This window comes from Bos taurus, chromosome 4 (genome assembly GCF_002263795.3).
Source record: "Bos taurus isolate L1 Dominette 01449 registration number 42190680 breed Hereford chromosome 4, ARS-UCD2.0, whole genome shotgun sequence".
Taxonomy (NCBI): Eukaryota; Metazoa; Chordata; class Mammalia; order Artiodactyla; family Bovidae; genus Bos; species Bos taurus.
In genome coordinates this window covers 99,493,529-99,512,402 of record NC_037331.1, presented here as the reverse complement: position 1 = coordinate 99,512,402, position 18,874 = coordinate 99,493,529, and the positions used below count along the sequence as shown (strand labels likewise).

General features: G+C 48.3%; 1 protein-coding gene across 1 annotated transcript in view; it reads left to right on the top strand.

Moving 5' to 3' along the window:
• SLC13A4 (solute carrier family 13 member 4) overlaps nt 1-18,874 on the top strand; it is a 41,849-nt gene that overhangs the window by 13,103 nt on the left and 9,872 nt on the right. The window contains exons 3-8 of the mRNA NM_001076884.1: nt 7,383-7,519; nt 9,330-9,502; nt 9,968-10,022; nt 12,629-12,668; nt 13,598-13,675; nt 15,351-15,535. Of these exons, the coding sequence (NP_001070352.1) occupies nt 7,383-7,519; nt 9,330-9,502; nt 9,968-10,022; nt 12,629-12,668; nt 13,598-13,675; nt 15,351-15,535 (668 nt within the window). The remainder of the gene's footprint in view (nt 1-7,382; nt 7,520-9,329; nt 9,503-9,967; nt 10,023-12,628; nt 12,669-13,597; nt 13,676-15,350; nt 15,536-18,874) is intronic.

Here is an 18,874-nt window from a genome sequence, read left to right as displayed (position 1 = left end):
TGGTAAGTCAGCACTTCTAAGCTCTGCAGGAGTTGGACTGACTTCCGGCCAGGTCAGCACCCATCTGGGTCTCTCTGCTTTAACCTTCTCTACGGTAGGGTTTGCAAGGCATGTTTTTTTAAGCAACAAAACCTTTTTTTGAAACTAAATCTCAATATATGAAACTGATGGAAGAGGAAGTCCTACTCTGATTGGTCATGAGGGCTCAGAGCCCTGGCTGCCTGGGCCCTGCCAGCTGCAACAGCTTATGGACACCCCATTCCCACAGCAGCCCCTGAGGTTTCAGGGGCAGCGAGTGGTTTGCAAACCTCTGTCCTCAGGGAATACAGACAGGTGGTTAGGAGGGTGTCTGAGCTTGCACAGACTTAACCAGTAGAATCAGCATTCCTGCCCCCAGGGAAGGGCAGAGAGGCAGCTACACTGGACACAGCTTCTTTGCCAGGGAGATGGTTGGGATGGTGTCGTGAAGTCTCCAGCTCTGACGGGCTTAGCTCAGTGCTGAGGGGGACCTGCCCAGGATCCCATCCTGGACTCACTGCAAATTGTTCAGATGAACCAAAAGGGCCTCAGTATAGGCCCATCTCCAGCGACCACCACCCATCTTCTGAGGGACTGCCACCTTCCCAACACGTGACAAGGGTCACCACCAGCTGACCTCCAAGCAGAGCCTGGGTGTGTGCAGCCAACAGCAGGGTGCTGACCGGCTGCATTTCTGACAGTACCCATGCAATGCCACCCATGTCCATGTCAGGACACAGTCAGATCCACACATCTGGCCAGCCTCTGGCTGTCACCACCATGAGCAGGGACAGTGGAAACATGGCAAGGGTCAGGATCCAAGTTGGGAGCAAGGTAGATCTGAGTTTGAATCCAGTTTTGTCACTAACTAGTCTTGAGCAAATTGTGTGTTGGCTGAAATAAAAGTTGCAAGTTAAGTTTTATTTGGGTACCTTACTGAGGACTATGGCCTGGGAGACAGCCTGGGTTACTGAGGAACTGCTCCAAAGAGCTGAGGCAGGAGCCAGGAAATATATGAATTTATTTTTCTGGGAAAAAAACATGTAGTCAAACATCAGAAGACTACTGCTAATCACAACAGACATCTCCAGTTAATGATTTTAGTGTTTTTCTATTTATGAGAAGATATAAGAATCTGGAGCCATTGAAATGATTCCTTAGATATCCATCTTAACTATTTAGGGCCAATACCCAAAGTATAGAGGCTTCCTGTTTTTCTCCATCCTGCATTCCCCTCAGGGTGCATGACTGCAGGAGCTAAGGGCTTGATCCTTATAGAACTGGAATGGGCAACATTCTTTTCTTTCCCTGTAACCTCTCTAAACTGTAACCATTTTACTCACCTGGAAAATCAGAACGATAGAAGTACCTGCCTCATGGGGAGCTGTGAGGATGTTAAAAGCTTTCTGAGTGAGAAAGTGCCCATCAGAGTGCCCAGCTCATCTTCACGAATGATTGGTTGGTCCATCTCTGTCTTTCTTCCTGACGATGCCCTTGATGATGTTCTTAGTGAGAAAAGCACTGAACCAAGATCAACATCCAGATTTCTATTCTCCTCAGACTTCTATGATTAAAGCCACAACTGCCCTCTTCCTATTAAAAAACAACAGCAACAACTTTGTAAAAACAATTAAAACCTGACATATCTAGAGAGCAATAAATAATCCCACGACCAAAGAGAGTGATGTTTTTAAAAGCTCGTCACTAAGAGATGTCACCTGCAATTCACTAACAATGAACTAGTTCATTAATAGACTGCGTTGCTCAGCACTTAGGTCTTTGTGCCTCTCAGTCCAGGCTGGGTTAGAAAACGCTAGAGATGTCCTCACCCTTCACTTAAGAAAGTTTGGAAGAATCTTTTTCTTTGAGATCCACCTTGCTCCTTCTTATTTCATTTCTTCCTCTACATGGTCATGCTGGCATACCTGATTCTCATCTTTTCACTTCTTTTAACAATAATAATGGGCCTTTTCTGAGGACTTCCTATATGCCAGGCCTGTCTTGAATCATTTTACTTAAGGCACACATAGGATGGATTCAAAGTGTTGTGTATTACTACATAACCCAGACGAGGATATCTGGGTTCAATGTTTGGTCCCAGACCATCTGTGGGAGCAGGCATTTGAACCCAGGTCATCTAAACTTCAGAGCCTGAGCTTGCTATCCTCTGCTCCACCTTTTCAAAGCCGTCTCTTCGAGCCCATCTCTTCTTAAACACTGTCCGGAAATACCTCTGCTCTCCAAGCCCAGGGTTTTGGCACACCGAGAAAAACCACAGAGCAGAAAAGCAGTAAAGGCAATAACACTGCCAACATAAATGTCACAGAATCCACGCACTCTAGCCACGGGAGGAGCTCTCATCTCAGAATCTAATTTTTCTTTGCAAATAGTTCTAACAATTTCTGTTATCTGGTTTCCCAACTCACAGAATATTAGTCTTGGAAATTAGATAGTGGGGAAAGGAAGGCTCATGGCAAATGTGAGGATGCAACACGTTTTAGAAAATGATTAAAATAATCCTTAAGAATCCTGGAACTCCCAGAGGGGTTCTGAATAACCAAGGTTTTATTGTAAAAGAAAAATCAGTGGGCTAGAAAACTAACCGACACCATCACCAGACAGGTTTTACTTATTGTGCCTCAGCCTTCTCTGTGTGCTAATGTCCACGGACCTGGACAGCAGGGCCACTGAGTAACAGAACCACCAGGAACCCCAGCTGTCAAGGTGGCAGGCCAGGCTAGCTGGTGTGCACGTGTCATTTCATCTTCACAACAGCTTTACAAAAGACTGGGAGTCATATAGTCCTCATTTATTTTTTTAGATGAGAGAAATGAAGCCCAGAGAGGTTGAATAACTTCCCCAGGGTCACACAGCCAAGTCCTGGCTGACGCCAGAGCCCTCGCTCTTCCCCACTTGACGGTACTATCTCGTGATCACAGACCACACCCAGGCTGAATCACCAAGCACGTGGCATCACTCACAAGGGGGAGGGGGATGTCTGAACAGACCTGAGCTCACCAAACACCACATGAGAAAACAGCACAGTTGCTCTCTAAACAACTAACAGCTATCCCGCTAAAGCTGAGCCTGGGGCTGCCATTGGACCAGGCCCAGGTATTTGGGGCCGGCGTCAGGACTGGGATTGTGAATAAAGATAAGGAATGTGGGCTGGCCCATGCTGTCTGGGGGACCAAGAATTTCCCCTGGGGTTGAATTAGATGAGTGGTTTCCAGTTGGCTATCATGAATGGCATGTCGCATGGTAGCTTTAGATTCAGAGGGACCTGGATTGATATCTCGACTCCACCCCTCACATCGGGGACCCGGAACCTCTTTCCTAACCTCTCTGGGTCTGTTTCCTCACGTTATGAGAAAGTAAATGCAAAATACAACATTCCCGGTATGCAGAAGGCACTCTCCACAGTTTGGTTCCTTTCTCCTTCCCTTTGAGAGGAACCCAGAGAAAGTAGCCCCACCAATTGTGCAGGCTCTGAGCCTCCTGAAAGGCCATCACAAACTGGAGTTCTATTAGGATTTGTGCCAAAGAGGCAGAAAATCGAAAGGCTGTCAGTCGGTCCCCTGGGAAAGTAACCCTGGTAGCAGTGAATCTTTAGAAGATTCACAGAGGGCCATGAGTCATGGGGCCAGTGGGGGACCGTCGCCCAGGTCTAGCAGTGTCTCAGATCTTCTGCAGGTCTCCCTCCTTGATCAACAGAGGAAAGGGAAACACTGATTCCACCACCAAGCTGCCTCTCAGCTGCCTGGGACCATGAGCGGGCAGTGAGGAAGGTCCAGTTCAGCCAGCCCTGGCCTTCCCAGCAGTGCTTCCACCTCCCGCGAAGGGGCAGCACCTCCACCCATCACCAGGGTCCAAGCCCTCCCTGTCCCTCCCAGAGGGCACTCTGCTCCCGAGTCACAAGCCCAGCAGAGCTTCCCTGTCCTCCGGGAGAATTAGTGTCCACGAGGGCTGGGGTCCAGGACGAGGACTAGGTTAACCAGAAGCACAGGGCTTTTCTTCCAGCAAATGGTCAGAGAGGAAAGATGGTCCTTCTGCAGCACAGAACTCATCAGTCAGACACAAGGAAATCTCCGTGGGGGAACAAGAGAGAAGAGGGCAATGGAGCTGGCTGCCTTCTGGCACAGCTCTTATCTTACCAAAGTGCTCCTAGCAGGGTTAAAAAATCAAATAATATTGAAAAAGATCATAATAAAAAAAAGAGCTGTCTCTTCCACCTACCTCCCCCAACCCAGAGCCAAAAACTTAACTTTCCTAACTGCTTCTTCTGGTATTAAATGCCACAGACCTATATAATATTCCTATATTAACTGTGGCTTCCCAGGTGGCGCTAATGGTAAAGAACCTGCCTGCCAAAGCAGGAGACATAAAAGAGGTGGGTTTGATCCCTGGGTTGGGAAGATCCCCTGGAGGAAGGCATGGCAACCCATTCCAGTATTCTTGCCTGAAGAATCCCATAGACAGAGGAACCTGGTGGGCTACAGTCCACAGGATCGCAGAGAGTTGGACACGACTGAAGCGACTTAACACACACATATTAATTGTTATCACTTTTAGACATTATCAATTATCTTCTGACTATAGTCAAATGAGGGTTTTGTACTCTTACATCACCCAATTCTCCTCCATCTCTCAGTACAGGCATATAATTCAGTAATCAAATTTCAACACAATGGTTATATAAATTCCATCTACTTCAAACATCACAGAATTTACTATATTTGCATTTCCTTCCCTGTTCAGTTTTGATTTTTCTTGCAGTCAGAAGTGTTATTGTTTTCTCACTTTAAGAGAGTTTCTAAGTTAGGAGTTCAACTTTTCTATATCTTTTCCTTTCAGTTTATATCATGGTCCCATTGTTGGGAACAACTCTATTGTATGTGACTCAGTATTTACTGAGTGTCTACTTTTGCAATTTATCCTATTAGGTGTTAAGAGATATAGAAACATGTTCTTTGGCCTTTTGCAGCCTAGAATTCAGTTAAGAGACAAGAGCTGCTGCGGCTGCTGCTAAGTCGCTTCAGTTGTGTCTGACTCTGTGCGACCCCAGAGACGGCAGCCCACCAGGCTCCCCTGTCCCTGGGATTCCCCAGGCAAGAACACTGGAGTGGGTTGCCATTTCCTTCTCCAATGCATGAAAGTGAAAAGTGAAAGGGAAGTCGCTCAGTCGTGTTCGAGTCTTAGCGACCCCATGGACTGCAGCCTACCAGGCTCCTCTGTCCACGGGATTTTCCAGGCAAGAGCACTGGAGTGGGGTGCCATTGCCTTCTCCGAAGAGACAAGCGAGGCACACAAAAAAGAAACAGTGCGAGCATGAAGCGACGATTTGAGCATCGCCCTGTGCCCTCTGTAATGCGTGTGGAGTTAATAGGACCCACAAGGAATGTTCTGGAGCTAGAGGCTAGAGGCACACAGAAGGTTTTCTGGGTGGGGCACCAGGCCTGAACTGGCTTTGAAGTCTCATCTAGGCGGAGATAAGAAGTGAATATTCCAAGGGAGGGGATCAATGAAGAGATGGTCCTGGACCCCAAACATAGGAAACATCTTTGAACAGGACTCGGTCTCAATTTTCTCATTATTAAAATGCAAGGAGAAGCTGGCAACTGGTACTATGGTTGTTTGAGAGAAAACCCCTTATCTTAGGAAATAAACACTGAAATACTTAGGGATAGAGGGCCAAAATGTTTGTAACCTTCAAATGGTTCAGAAACAAACAAAAATGGATACAGTGTAGGATGTTCCTTGCACTACTATCATTTTGGGACCCTTTGGAACTTTGTAATTATTTGGCAAGTTATAAAGACACCTTCAAGAACTCTGTCTTAAGGAAATAATCACATTCATATAAACTTAATGATTTAAGCAGAAAATTATTGTTTGTTCCATTGTAGCAAAGAAAGAAAGAAAAGAAATCAACTTAAATATTCAACAAAAGGAAAATGGCTAAGAAAATTCTATAGTACTTCATGCTGCCAGGAGCATGGATTTTTCCAGTAAATTTAAGTCTCAAAAGAAAATGATCAAAGTACAATGTCAAATGATAAAACAGAGGATAAAAGCCAGCACATATAATATAATTCCAATTATGTATCTATATAGACATTAAAAATTGAAGAAAATATACCACAGTATTAACAGTAGTAAGATTGAAGGTAATTTTATATTTAAGTTTTCTATATTTTAAAGTTTTCCATAGTGAACAGGTGTTTTTCTAATAAGAAAATGAACATAGTTTTATAAAAACTAAAGAAAATAAGATTAGTGGACAGACCCAGGGTTATTTTCATAATTTTTAAGGACATAGCTCAGTTGGTAAAGAATCCGTCTGCATTGTAGGAGACCCCAGTTTGATTCCTGGGTCAGGAAGATCTGCTGGAGAAGGGATGGGCTACCTACTCCAGTACTCTTGGGCTTCCCTTGTGGATCAGCTGGCAAAGAATCCACCTGCAATGAGGGAGACCTGGGTTTGATTCCTGGGTTGGGAAGATCCCCTGGAGAAGGGATAGGCTGTATTCTGGCCTGGAGAATTCCATGGACTGTATAGTCCATGTGGTCGTAAAGAGTCGGACACGACTGAACGACTTTCACTTCACTCACAAGATAGAATTGTTAATGTTTATTTTTTGAAATCATATTCATAATGGGTGTTTTTCATATCTCTTAAAAAGTGGAGAAGACTATTTACCCCATAGAGTTATTGGCAGGATTAAATGAAATAATCTTTGTAATGTGCTTAGCCAACTCACTGGAAAAGCCCCTCATGCTGGGAGAGATTGAAGGCAAAAGGAGAAGAGGGTGGCAGAGGATGAGCTGGTTAGACAGCATCACTGACTCACTGGACATGAACTTGAGCAAATTCAAGGAGATAGCAAAGGACAGGGAGGCCTGGCGTGCTGCGATCCATGGGGTTGCAAAGAGTCGGACACGACTTGGTGACTGAACAGCAAAGCAGCACAGCACCCGCTCAAGGTAGAATATATATATGTAATATTGTTGTTGTTTAGCTGCTAAGTCATGTCTGACTCTTTTGTGACCCAGAGACTGTAGCCCACCAGGCTCCTCTGTCCATGGAATTCTTCAGGCAAGAATACTGAAGTGGGTTGTCATTTCCTCCCCCAGGGGTTCTTCCCAACCCTGGGGATCAAACCCCAGTCTCCTGCATTGGCAGGTGGATTCTTTACCATTGAGCCAGCAGGGAAGCCCATATATGTAATATACACCATAGCTAGCTATTTTAATAAACCTCATCTCCCTGCTTCTTGCTTGCCAGCCTGTAGTGGACAGTGAGTTTAGTCGGACGGGGGCTGGGCCCCGGGTCGGGTAGGGGTGACCCACCCTGGCCTCCGCAGGTGGCGGGCGAGTACTTCAAGAACACCACGCTGCTGCTGGTGGGCGTCATCTGCGTGGCCGCGGCCGTGGAGAAGTGGAACCTGCACAAGCGCATTGCTCTGCGCATGGTCCTGATGGCTGGAGCCAAGCCGGGCATGTGAGTCACACTTAGTGCATCTCCCCAGCTCCCAGTGGGCCCCCTGGACACTCAGAGGGATGTCCGCTTGAGGTTTTCTACCAAAAGGGATGGGAGGACACCAGGGCCGTGAGGCTCCCTCCTCCCCTGCAGGGCTCCCGGTGCAGCGGGTTACAACATCTAAGGGGCTCATTCAATAAAACAAGATGGACCAACATAAACTGTTTCCCAACCTTTTTTCCGGTGCATCAGGTAACAGGCTGGATGAGGAAGCGGTGTCTTCTCCTCTGTCATCTAAGGAGGCGTGGCAGTTTCCTGCCAACCACCCCCAGCTCTTGTTGTCACTGGTTCAGACCACAGGCCTGTCAAACGTGGCGTCTGACCTGATCTGCAGTCCCTCCGCTGTCTCCTCTTCTCTCTTTGCTGTCAGGAGGGGCACTTGGGAATGTGTAGGAGGTCAGGATTGATGGTCTTGTGTAAACTCACTCCCACTCTGTTGGATAAAAACTGTGCCCTTCCCTTTGGAATACTGTCCTCACCTCCTTCTAGCTTAAAACTTTCTTGCAACCCTTTTTCCCTGGTTCCTTTGGAAATCCAACAGAGCATAAATAAATAATATGGTATTCGTTTTCAACATTAGTCATTAGATGAATACAGGTTATAATTCAAAAGATGTTCCCGTCTCCCACTTAACCACAGCTTTAACTCACAGCATAATTCTCAGTAATACCCCCTCACTTAGTAATACCCCCTAACTCAATAATAACCTAATATTGTACCCCACACTCGACCTGCTGGACACAGTTTGGCACTTCCCCACATGATATTTGGACTCTGCAGCTCTTTAAAACCCCTGAATACCATCTTTGAGAATTTTTATCCCATTGTGTTTCCACTCATCTCTGTTCACCGTACCTCCCACCCCCGTGGGGCCCTCTGTTTGCTGGTGAGGGTCCAAATTAGACAAACTGTTGTCTCCATCAGCCTAAACAGAGGCGGGCTCTGGCACCCACCCAGTCGTGATCCATAGGCTAGACACGCCGGCCCCAAACTGCACAGTCGGTGACCCCACCTACGGTGATCCACGCGGGACGTCTTTGCGTTGACTTCTCTTACGAAATGAGAACTATGTCTGTGCACAGTGCATGTCTTCAGAGTCAGGGAGAACTTGAATGTTCTCTGTGTTAGCCTTTCTCCAAGCCTCAACTCTTTAAGATACCAGCTTGAAAAAGTGCACACAGGGAAACTGAACACTGGGGCCTTTGAGGGCTAAGCTTTCCACGTGTTAGTAGTGGAACAAGTAGTGGGCGGAACCATGAGCTTCATCCATTCATCTCTATTTGGTCGCTAATAACTATGGTGACATGGCTGCAAAGCAAGGAATGTGAAGGTATTCAGAGGTTTGCTGGCTGCAAGGGCCAAAAAAGAATTCCTTTATACCCATACAAAAAAACACACATCAAGCTAACGTCATCGAGCTCTCTCCACAGAGAGATGAGGAATCAGTTAAGTCCATGCCCTGTGACCCTATGACCAAAGCTACTCTTTGCTTAAGTAAGGGCTTTTTCTGGTGGGGGGCGGAAATGCCAAGGCCACACTAGCCCATGAAGTGTGCTTCACTCATTCAACACATCTTTACATCTTTAATGTTTACTCTGTGCCAAGCCCTGGGAGTACCAAGTATGAAATAAAACCCCAGTGTTCGGATAAATGCCAGCACTGGTGGGTTGGTAGGAGGCCCTGGGGAGCCCCGTGAGGTCAGAGGTTGGACCTGGGGAGGTGGGCGTGCTGTGAGGCTACCCCCCACCCCAAACCCCTCCCTGCCTTCCAGGCTGCTGCTCTGCTTCATGTGCTGCACCACGCTGCTGTCCATGTGGCTCTCCAACACATCTACCACTGCCATGGTCATGCCCATCGTGGAGGCCGTGCTGCAGGAGCTGGTCAGTGCCGAGGAGGAGCAGCTCGTGGCTGGCAACTCCAGCGCCGAAGAGGCCGAGCCCATCAGTACAGTTTGCTGGAGTTCATCTCCCCCTTGCTCCTCCACCCCTCCTCCAGTGACACCGCCCAGCTCGGCACCCACTCCCTCCACCCCCCCTCACCTGCTTCCCTCCCCTCGTCTTCTGATGTCCCCCTCACCTGCCCTTTATCCCCTAACCTCCAGCCCTGCTCATCCAGAGGCTCCCTGTGACTCCCATTCCCAGCTGTTCCTTCTTGCCCCGCTTCCAGCACCCTCTGCTGCTCCCTGCCCCCTGATGCTCCAGGATTAGCCCAGGACCCCAGGCTTTTGTCTGTGTCCCTGAGTCTCACCACATCCTCAGAGGGGAGGGAAGGGGAGTTGCCAGGCACCAGGCCCAGTGGGAGCCTGCATGCTCCTGGGTCCCCCTAGTCCAGCCCCAGCCCGGAGTCCCTGCCCTTCAGGGTCAAGTCCGGACTCCATGTCTCACTTTCTGCTTTCCTTTGCTGCTGTAGATCTCGATGTAAACAACAGCCAACCTCCCCTGGAACTCATCTTCGTCAATGAAGAGTGAGTATGACTGCCCTCCTCCCAGACAGAGCCCCGCCAGGTCCATCCCAGAGGTCAGGAAAGAGCCTGGGGAACAGCCCTTTCAGCTGGGTGGGCCACACTCACAGCTTAGCACACCACCAGCCCCGCCTGCCCTGATTTCCTCTCTGCCCAAGATCCTGAGGGCAACTCCCTTCAAAACGGTACTGCAGGGCTCAGAGAAGAGGGGGAGAGACTATGCTGAACCTGATGGGACATACAGACTGTACATACATCTCCCAAGTAGAATTTCATCTAAATTGATGTCCCTCTTGGGAGAATGATATTTTTTAAATCTATCAATGAAGAAAGTCTTGCATATTAGATATCGATGGAGACTCTTAGAGAACCACAAAGTATTTTATAGGTATTAGATATGGTCTTGCTAGGTTTGGTCTTGTTACATACGGCAAGGAAAAATTAAGTGGCATGTAGGGGATAATAGGACAGTTGGTGAGAGCACCACGTGATGATGAAAACAAGCTCTTTTAGAAAAGGAGAAATCTGGTCTCACTCATGTGAGGCAGATTCATGAACAGCTGATTTCTTCTGGACATCTGATATCAATATATGGTCTTCAAGGAAGACTGTGATGAATAGGGCATTTTAAAAGTTGGATTTGTACTAGAGCTCCATTGCGCAATTTGCTCTTTTCATAAAAAAATGGGGAACCCACAGTGAGTGAGACCAGCACCATGTGGAGAAACAGATGTGGGGGACCCTCCTCCCACCACTGTTACCGATCATAATACACTGGCCTTCCCTCCCCACCCTTGATGATGTCTCAGGCAAATCCCACAGCTCCTTCCAGATATTAGAACAATCTCATTTTCAGATATTCGGCCATCTGGTCCAGGCTCGTGTCAAAACTTCACTCTCATTTGAAGCTTCTCCCCACACTCTCGTGCTCACACTCAAGCCCCTGTAAGCCTAGGTCTGCAGGATGAGAGGTGACCGTGAGCGGGGGAGACGTCTGGCTTTTTCTCCGTCTTCCTCTACCTTCCCCTCCCCTCACCAACCCTCTCTGCTACTTCTGACTTCTCCAGGGTCAGGACAGAGGCTGTAAGGAGCAGGAAAGATACAGGGGCACAGAGGGTCTTGGCTGGAGGTTTTGGAGAGTGCGGCCAGTGCCCGGGGACTCAGGTCCCTACTCTTTCGCACATCAGGCATTTCCCTTCAGCGTCTTCAGTGTCCCCTGGAGGCCACCTCTGCACAGGACCCGATGGCATGAGGGGCTCTTGGAGAACTGCTCGGCCTCCTTGGTTCTGTGTTCTGGTGGCTCAGTCCCTAGCCCTTTCCATCTGGGGTTGCCTCTGCCTCTGTGGTGGGGCCTTTCACAGTGAGCAGCGGCCCAGCCACCCTCCCTGTGGGGCTCCCCCTCAGCAGGAAGCACTGGACACCGAAAGCACTAGCTGCTCCTGGTGCGGGCGTCCTTTCCCTTCTCACTCTGGCCTCCTGGGCAGCGCTCACTGGCCTCTTGCCCTTGTTCTTTTCCAGATGAAAACACATGTCCCAAACTCCAAAGCCGAAGCTCAGGGTGTCCCTGGACTCTCTCAGCAGCACTGGGGGTGGGGGGTGGGTGTCTGGGGAGGGGGTTGCCAGGGTTGGTGGTGGTGAGAGGGCGGCAGGATGGCAGTCTGAGGGGCTCCTCGCCAGCCTCCTCACCCGATTTGGGAAGGAGGACAGGGGAATATCACAATACTCCCCCCAGGCTGACAACGCCCTCCAATGAACGCTTCCCTCCGAGCTCCACCAACTCCTGATAGAGCCTGGAGGTGGGTGACGGCCGCAGGGCCCCACATCCTGCCTATGTGTCCAGCACCTCACTGGCTTTCCCAGTGGCTGAGCTCACGGGACCCACTGTCCTCAGAGCTAAGACGGACCAGAAACGTGCCTTTAATGCTGAGTGGAAGTCAGTAAGGCTGGTGTTACATCCCCACCTTCCTCTGTCCCCAAGGCAGAGCTGGAGAGCGGCCGGGGTGGGAGGGACTCGGCACCCACGGTGACTCCCACCCTGGGGGGTGCAGCTGCTACTGAGAAGCTCGCCCCTCTCTCCTGTGCCTTTTACCACATGTGGCCCTGGCCCTCCCTGCTCCTGTTCGCCTTAGAGAAGCATTTCACGTTTCTCCTTCTAGATGGTCAGCCCATGAGACCACAGTCCAGGGCCCCAGGCTCTCCAGGCAGGCAGACATGTTCCTCTCTGGTGCCATCACTTAGTACCCAGGCCCCCCGGGGAAGCTAGTAACCTCCCTCTGCCTAGACTCCTACCCTGTAAGTGTAGGTAACAGTACCTGCCCCACAGATCTGCTGTGAGGATTAACAAGGTCATGAGGATTGAAATCCATTCATGAGTGCTCAGCTCCATGTTAGCTATTATTAGGAGTCTCGGTTTCCCTTCAAATGCAACACCCTGCCCTTGTCCCCACAAATCCTTACCACATCTCTCAAAGGTGAGATTTGTCTTCTTTGTAGCCAAGAACACCCAAGTCTAGAAGGGTCCTTTATACCAAAACCCAATGTGGGGAGAATCCCCATCTCAGCCATTCTGGGCCACTGCTGTTTTCCCCACCTTCTTTGTTCTCTTCCAGCACGTCAAATGCAGACTTCAATTCCCTGATGCAGAACAAGGTATGGCCTTGGGTTTCCTCTGTGCTTTGAAATACTTAAAAGACCCTCAAGATGACTCATGGGACCTTCCCTGGCAGTCCAGTGGTTAAGATGCCGCCTTTTCATTGCAAGGGGTGCAGGTTTGATCCCTGCTTGGGGAACAGAGATCCTGCAAACTGCACCGTGCAGCCACAAAAAACATTTATACAAAAAAAAAAGGTAACTCAAAGACAGAGATGCCTGGCAGCTTGTCGAGAACCCAGTGACCTTCTCAGATGGGAGGGCACAGAGGTGCTCACCTGAGCCTGGACATGTGAGGCTTCGAGCAGTTCTGAACCCCAGGCCTGGTTTCTGGGCTTAGCTTCACAAAGGGACAGGCTAACTAACCTTTCCTCACAGAAACCCAATAGTCAGCCATCCACGGATTCACCCTTAGACTCCTTTCAGGAGGGGTTCATTTACAAAAATCATACTACAAAAGGGGACAGTTTAAGGTGAAAGTTAAGTTGCCCACACACTGCTCAGCCTTGCCCCTCCCCTGGGGCTGGTTTTACATCACTTCTCACCTCAGTCCCAATGGATGGGCCTTGATGGGTCCAAACTATGGACTTGGTTGTGTGCATTTTCTTTTTCATTTTCTCTGTGTTAAAATGAAGGGTTCTTCATGAGCTAATGGAGTTCTAGAAAGCTAAGCTCTCCTCTAGGACAGAGCCATGTTTTTCCATATTTCAAAAGCCTCTTCATATGGGGAGCTTGGCTCCAGTCAGACAGGAACCTGTGAAAGGGAGGCAGGCACAGTGGGGTGGCTGTCTACCAGCTGTTCACCCTGGCTCTGCTCCCCAAGTCCCCAGGGAGGGGAGACAGAGGCATGGTGCCCCCCAGGGTGATCCAGTGGCTTCTCCAGACCCCACATCCTCCTCCTGATGGTGTGATGGTCTTTGTCCTGACAGAACCGGAATGGTGTGCCCACAGTCACCAACTCTGCCGAAACAGCAAACCTCCCAGGCAGGAAGCAGCACCCATCCCAGGTAATGGAGAAGTACCTCCTGATCCTGTTTCCTTCGTGACACACCCAAGCTCCCAGGGGTCACTGTTCCTGCAGCTGTGAGGGTGTCAGGCAGGCAGGCTGTCACCAGGCCATTTTAGCCACCTGTGTGTGAGGTCTGTGTGTGCCGCAGAGACAAGGCATCCCACTCACTGCTGACTTCGGCAAGTTATCCCACTGCCCGAGCCCCAGTCTCGTCAGCTTTAAAACTGAGGCTCAGTCTAGATCAGAAGTGTCCACACTACTCCTCAAAGGTGCTTTGGGGCCACTGCAAATATTGTGTTCACATATCCTGAGATTTTTAAGGCAACTGCTTTTCTGTTCCCTGATTTTCCTGGAACTTTTATCACTGAAACAAAAATGCAGAAGTAAAACAGATGTGAAAGCTGGCGTCACACTGCAACTCTTACTTATAACCCTAGATTTTAAGTTTTTGTGTTCATCAAAATCATCTCAATTATGTGACATCTGTCTCATCATAAACAAATACCATTGTTTATTGAATACCAAGCACTGTGCCATGCATTTGCCCTCTAGTCTTGGCCCAATGAGGTAGCAACTTTGAACTGCATTTTTACAGAGATGCAGAGAGATGTACCCAAGGCTTTGGAGCTAATAAGAGGAGAACCTTGATTCAAATGCACTTTCAGTTAAAACATCGATATATGCCCATTAAACGCTGTATTTGTTTCCTGTATTGGAGGTCCATGTCAGTTTTCATTAGGAGAAAGGATCATGGGAAACCACTGGACCAGAGACTCTCTGAGGTCTTCTCTAACTCTTATAATCAAGGACTCTTTCAGGAGAATGTGGAAGGCTCCAGCCTTTTCTGGGCCCTTGTAGGAAGATGGGGCAGAGGTTATGGGCTTTGAGAATTGTGGCAGGGTGGCCTCTGCCCCCCGGTCTCCCCATGGCCTGGCCTGGTGACATTTGTACCAGGCTACTCCTAGTCTCATGGACCTGGCAGGACAGAGGGGCACTGGCTTCTTAAGCCCAGAGCTGAGATCAGAGGTCAGAAACCTCTGACCCTGAAAGGCCGTCACGTGGACCATGCAGGGCCTGAGAAGACCAGGGCAAGGCTGAGATTCCTATGCAAATTGAGGGGGAAGAGAAAGAGGGGAGGAAAAATCAATAGGCAAGAAGAAGTGAGAAAGAAGGGAGGAGAGAAACACACTTTGACTCTCTGTCCAGTGAAAGCTGGACTCTTTCTATAATGCAAAGCTTATTTTTTAGTCATTTCCCAACCAGGACTGTATTGTAACTCCACAGAGAATAACCATCTTCTATTTGGTACTTAAACATGAAGTGGAGAGCAGTCAGTTTTACTGGAATTCAAGTAAAAAACATAACTGTTAATATTCATAACAACAAAAATAACAATATTAATAGCTTACCATTTGTTAAATACCAGGAAGGGTTCCAAGTACTTTCTATTTACTCTTTACAACAACCTGGCAGAGGAAACTGGATTTTCCCCATTTCATAGAAGAAAAACTATAGTTCAGATGGGGATGACCTAGCAGGGCAAGAGTAGAACTAGGACTGGGACCCATCTGACACCCAAGCTCAGAACATTTCCACTGCACAATGGTCTTTCATGCTTTGTGGGCCAGAAGCCCAAGTTGGGTTAGAGAAATTCACTGACTTTCCTTTGGTAGGAAAAGCCACCAGTCCTCACCCCCAGCTCCAGGAACCAGGAGCTCAAAAGAAAGTACAAGTCCCAGCATGACCAAATGATCTGCAAGTGCCTCTCTCTGAGCATCTCCTATGCCGCCACCATCGGGGGCCTGACCACCATCATCGGCACCTCCACCAGCCTCATCTTCTTGGAGCACTTCAACAAGTGAGTAATCCACTTGGTCAACAAGTATTTACAAACCATCATGTGTCAGGAACAGACCCAGCTGCTAAGGATATGACAGAAAATAGAATCAGAGCAGCTTTTGTACCAAGGGCCAGAGAAATGATCAAGTCATTACAGTTAAATGTGATGAGAAGGGTGGGATTCTGCAAGGGTGGTGGGAGCGGGTGGGGGAATAGTCTAGAGGGAGGAAATGCCTCCCCAAAGAGGTGACAGTGAAAGTAGAGACCTGGAGCCTGAGCTGGAGTAAACGAGACAAAGGGAGATCTTCCAGACAAAACAGTGTAGGAGGCTCAGAGGCAAGAGAGCAGAGAAAATAAAGACAATGGCAGAGGGCAAAAGGAGGCCAGGGAGGTGGATACGCAGACTGCACAGGGCCTCACAAGGCCCATGAAGGAACTTGGACTTCATGCGAAAAAGCTGGGAGAAGCCTTTGAAGAATTATAGGCAGGGAGTGAGGTGATCACATTTACAGTTTTGAAAATGCATTCTGAATTTTTAAAATGGACAATGGAATTTGGGAAGGAAAAGGCGGAGGACGATCCAGGCTGCTGCTGCCGGTGCCCAGGACAGACCTGATGGCGGCCTGGATAACAGTGGAAGGAGAAATGGCCTGAACTGAGCGAGCTTCTGAGGTCGGATTAGGAAAAGCCTGAGAGAGGGGAAGCCCTGGACTCATTTTCAGAGTCGGGGCTTCAGCAGCTGGGGAAACAGAGCTGCCCTTGACCTACACGAGGGTAAAGATGAGGAAATGCTGATAAAGAAGTGGACATGTCCGGGTGGACACGTCCCTGGATCTCAAGAGCCATTTTTAGGCTAAAGACACAGATGTGGAGTCGGGGTGGCCACCTGTGTCACCCCCAGGCCACCAGGCTCACAAGGGCCTCATGTGGGTTTTAAGGTCCTGCTGTCAGTGAACAAGCGGCCCTACATTTGCCTTTTGCACTGGGCCCCACAAAGTAGATGATGGCTGGTCCTAGTGACTTGCATATGGAACCTGAAGCCCTAAGAGTGACGGAGATTACTCAGGGAGAACACACAGAGTAAGGAGATCAGGGGAATAAACATTAAGCACAAACATTTAGGGACTTCCCTGTTGGTCCAGTGATTAAGACTCTGCCTTGCAATGCAGGGGACATAGGTTCTATCTCTGGTCGGGCAACTAATATCCCACATGCCTCAGAGCAATGAACCCACACACCACAGCTCAAGAGTACAGGCACCGCAGTGAGAGATCCCCTGTGCTGCAACTAAGACCTGACACAGCCAAATAATAGGTAAATAATTTTTTAGAAAAACATTTAAATTAGACTAGAAAAGAGAGAATAAAACAGTATCAGACAGAGAAGAGGAAAATCTAGTGTCATTCTACCCAAAGGAAGAAAGTGGTCCATATTGTTTAAAGTTGTTGACTGACCAGGCAAAGTAAGGACAAAAATGTATCCATTAGATTTCATGATATGGAGGTTACTGGTGATCTAGGCAAGAACAATTTGGTCAAGTGACCTGAAAAGAAGCCAAATTTCAGTAGTTTGAGGAGTAAGATGGAAATGAAGAAATGCAGAGTTGGCTGTGAAGGGAAGGGGAGAGATGGGGTGATAATAAAGGGAGGGTAAAGCATGGCGAATAAATGGAGAAACAATGGAAATAGGCACAGACTTTATTTTCTTGAGCTCCAAAATCACTGCAGATGGTGACTGCAGCTATGAAATTAAGACGCTTGCTCATTGGAAGAAAAGCAATGACAAACCTAGACAGAGACATTACTTTGCTAACAAAGGTCCATATGTCAAAGCGATGGTTTTCCAGTACTCATGTGCAGATATGAGAGTTGCACCATAAAGAAAGCTGAGCGCTGAAGAATTGATGCTTTGGAACTGTGGTGTTGGAGAAGACTCTTGAGAGTCCCTTGGTCTGCAAGGAGATCAAACCAGTCAATCCTAAAGGAAATCAATCCTGAATATCCACTGAAAGGACTGATGCTGAAACCGAAGCTCCAGCACTCTCCACCTGACAATCTGTGAAGAGCCAACTCGTTGGAAAAGACCCTGATGCTGGGAAAGATTGAAGGCAGGAGGAGAACATGAGTTTGAGCAAGCTCCGGGAAATGGTGAAAAACAGGGAAGACTGGCGTGCTGCATTCCATGGGGTCACAAAGAGTTGGACATGACTGACTGACTGACAAAGCGGGGTCAAGAATGGGCTTTTAAGATGAAAGACATTTAAGCACTGATAGGAATGATCCAGATGAGAGAATAGTTAAACACCCGAGAGAGGGGATGACTGACAGAGTGATGGCACTGAGAAAACCAGAGGGGATGGGATCCAAGCAGGGAGAGAGGAAGGAAAATGAGGAAGGAGATGGGAGGAGGAAGGATCCAGCAAAGTTTAAGACCTAATTCCCCAGGACCTGAGCTCTTCACACCACAGTACTCTGCCCAAGCTCTGAGTTTCTGCCCTTCTGGTTTAGTTTCTGGGACAATTCCTATTCCTTTAGTCTATGTCTTGGGTGGTAAATTTATCAGAATCTTTACATAAATTAAGAAGAAACAGATCTGAGTGAGTCTCCTGAGTGTGATGTTTATACACTTCCATGATATCAATTTTGGTGGCTTGGATGCCATTTTAGCTTATTTCATAATTCTTGGCCGGGCTCAGTACAGCTGCCACTGTCAAGTGACTTCTCGATAATATATTACCATACTTTTATCATTAGCTGTACTGTTAACTCTGCTGTATGTCTTCTTAAGGACCATTTAGCTTCAGTTCAGTTCAGTTCAGTTCAGTCGCTCACTCGTGTCCGACTCTTTGCGACCCCATGAATCGCAGCACGCCAGGCCTCCCTGTCCATCACAAACTCCTGGAGTTCACTCAGACTCACGTCCATCAAGTCAGTGATGCCATCCAGCCATCTCATCCTCTGTCGTCCCCTTCTCCTCCTGCCCCTAATCCCTCCCAGCATCAGAGTCTTTTCCAATGAGTCAACTCTTCGCATGAGGTGGCCAAAGAACTGGAGTTTCAGCTTTAGCATCATTCCTTCCAAAGAAATCCCAGGGTTGATCTCCTTCAAAATGGACTGGTTGGATCTCCTTGCAGTCCAAGGGACTCTCAAGAGTCTTCTCCAACACCACAGTTCAAAAGCATCAATTCTTCGGTGCTCAGCCTTCTTCACAGTCCAACTCTCACATCCATACATGACCACTGGAAAAACCATAGCCTTGACTAGACAGACCTTTGTTGGCAAAGTAATGTCTCTGCTTTTGAATATGCTATCTAGGTTGGTCATAACTTTCCTTCCAAGGAGTAAGCGTCTTTTAATTT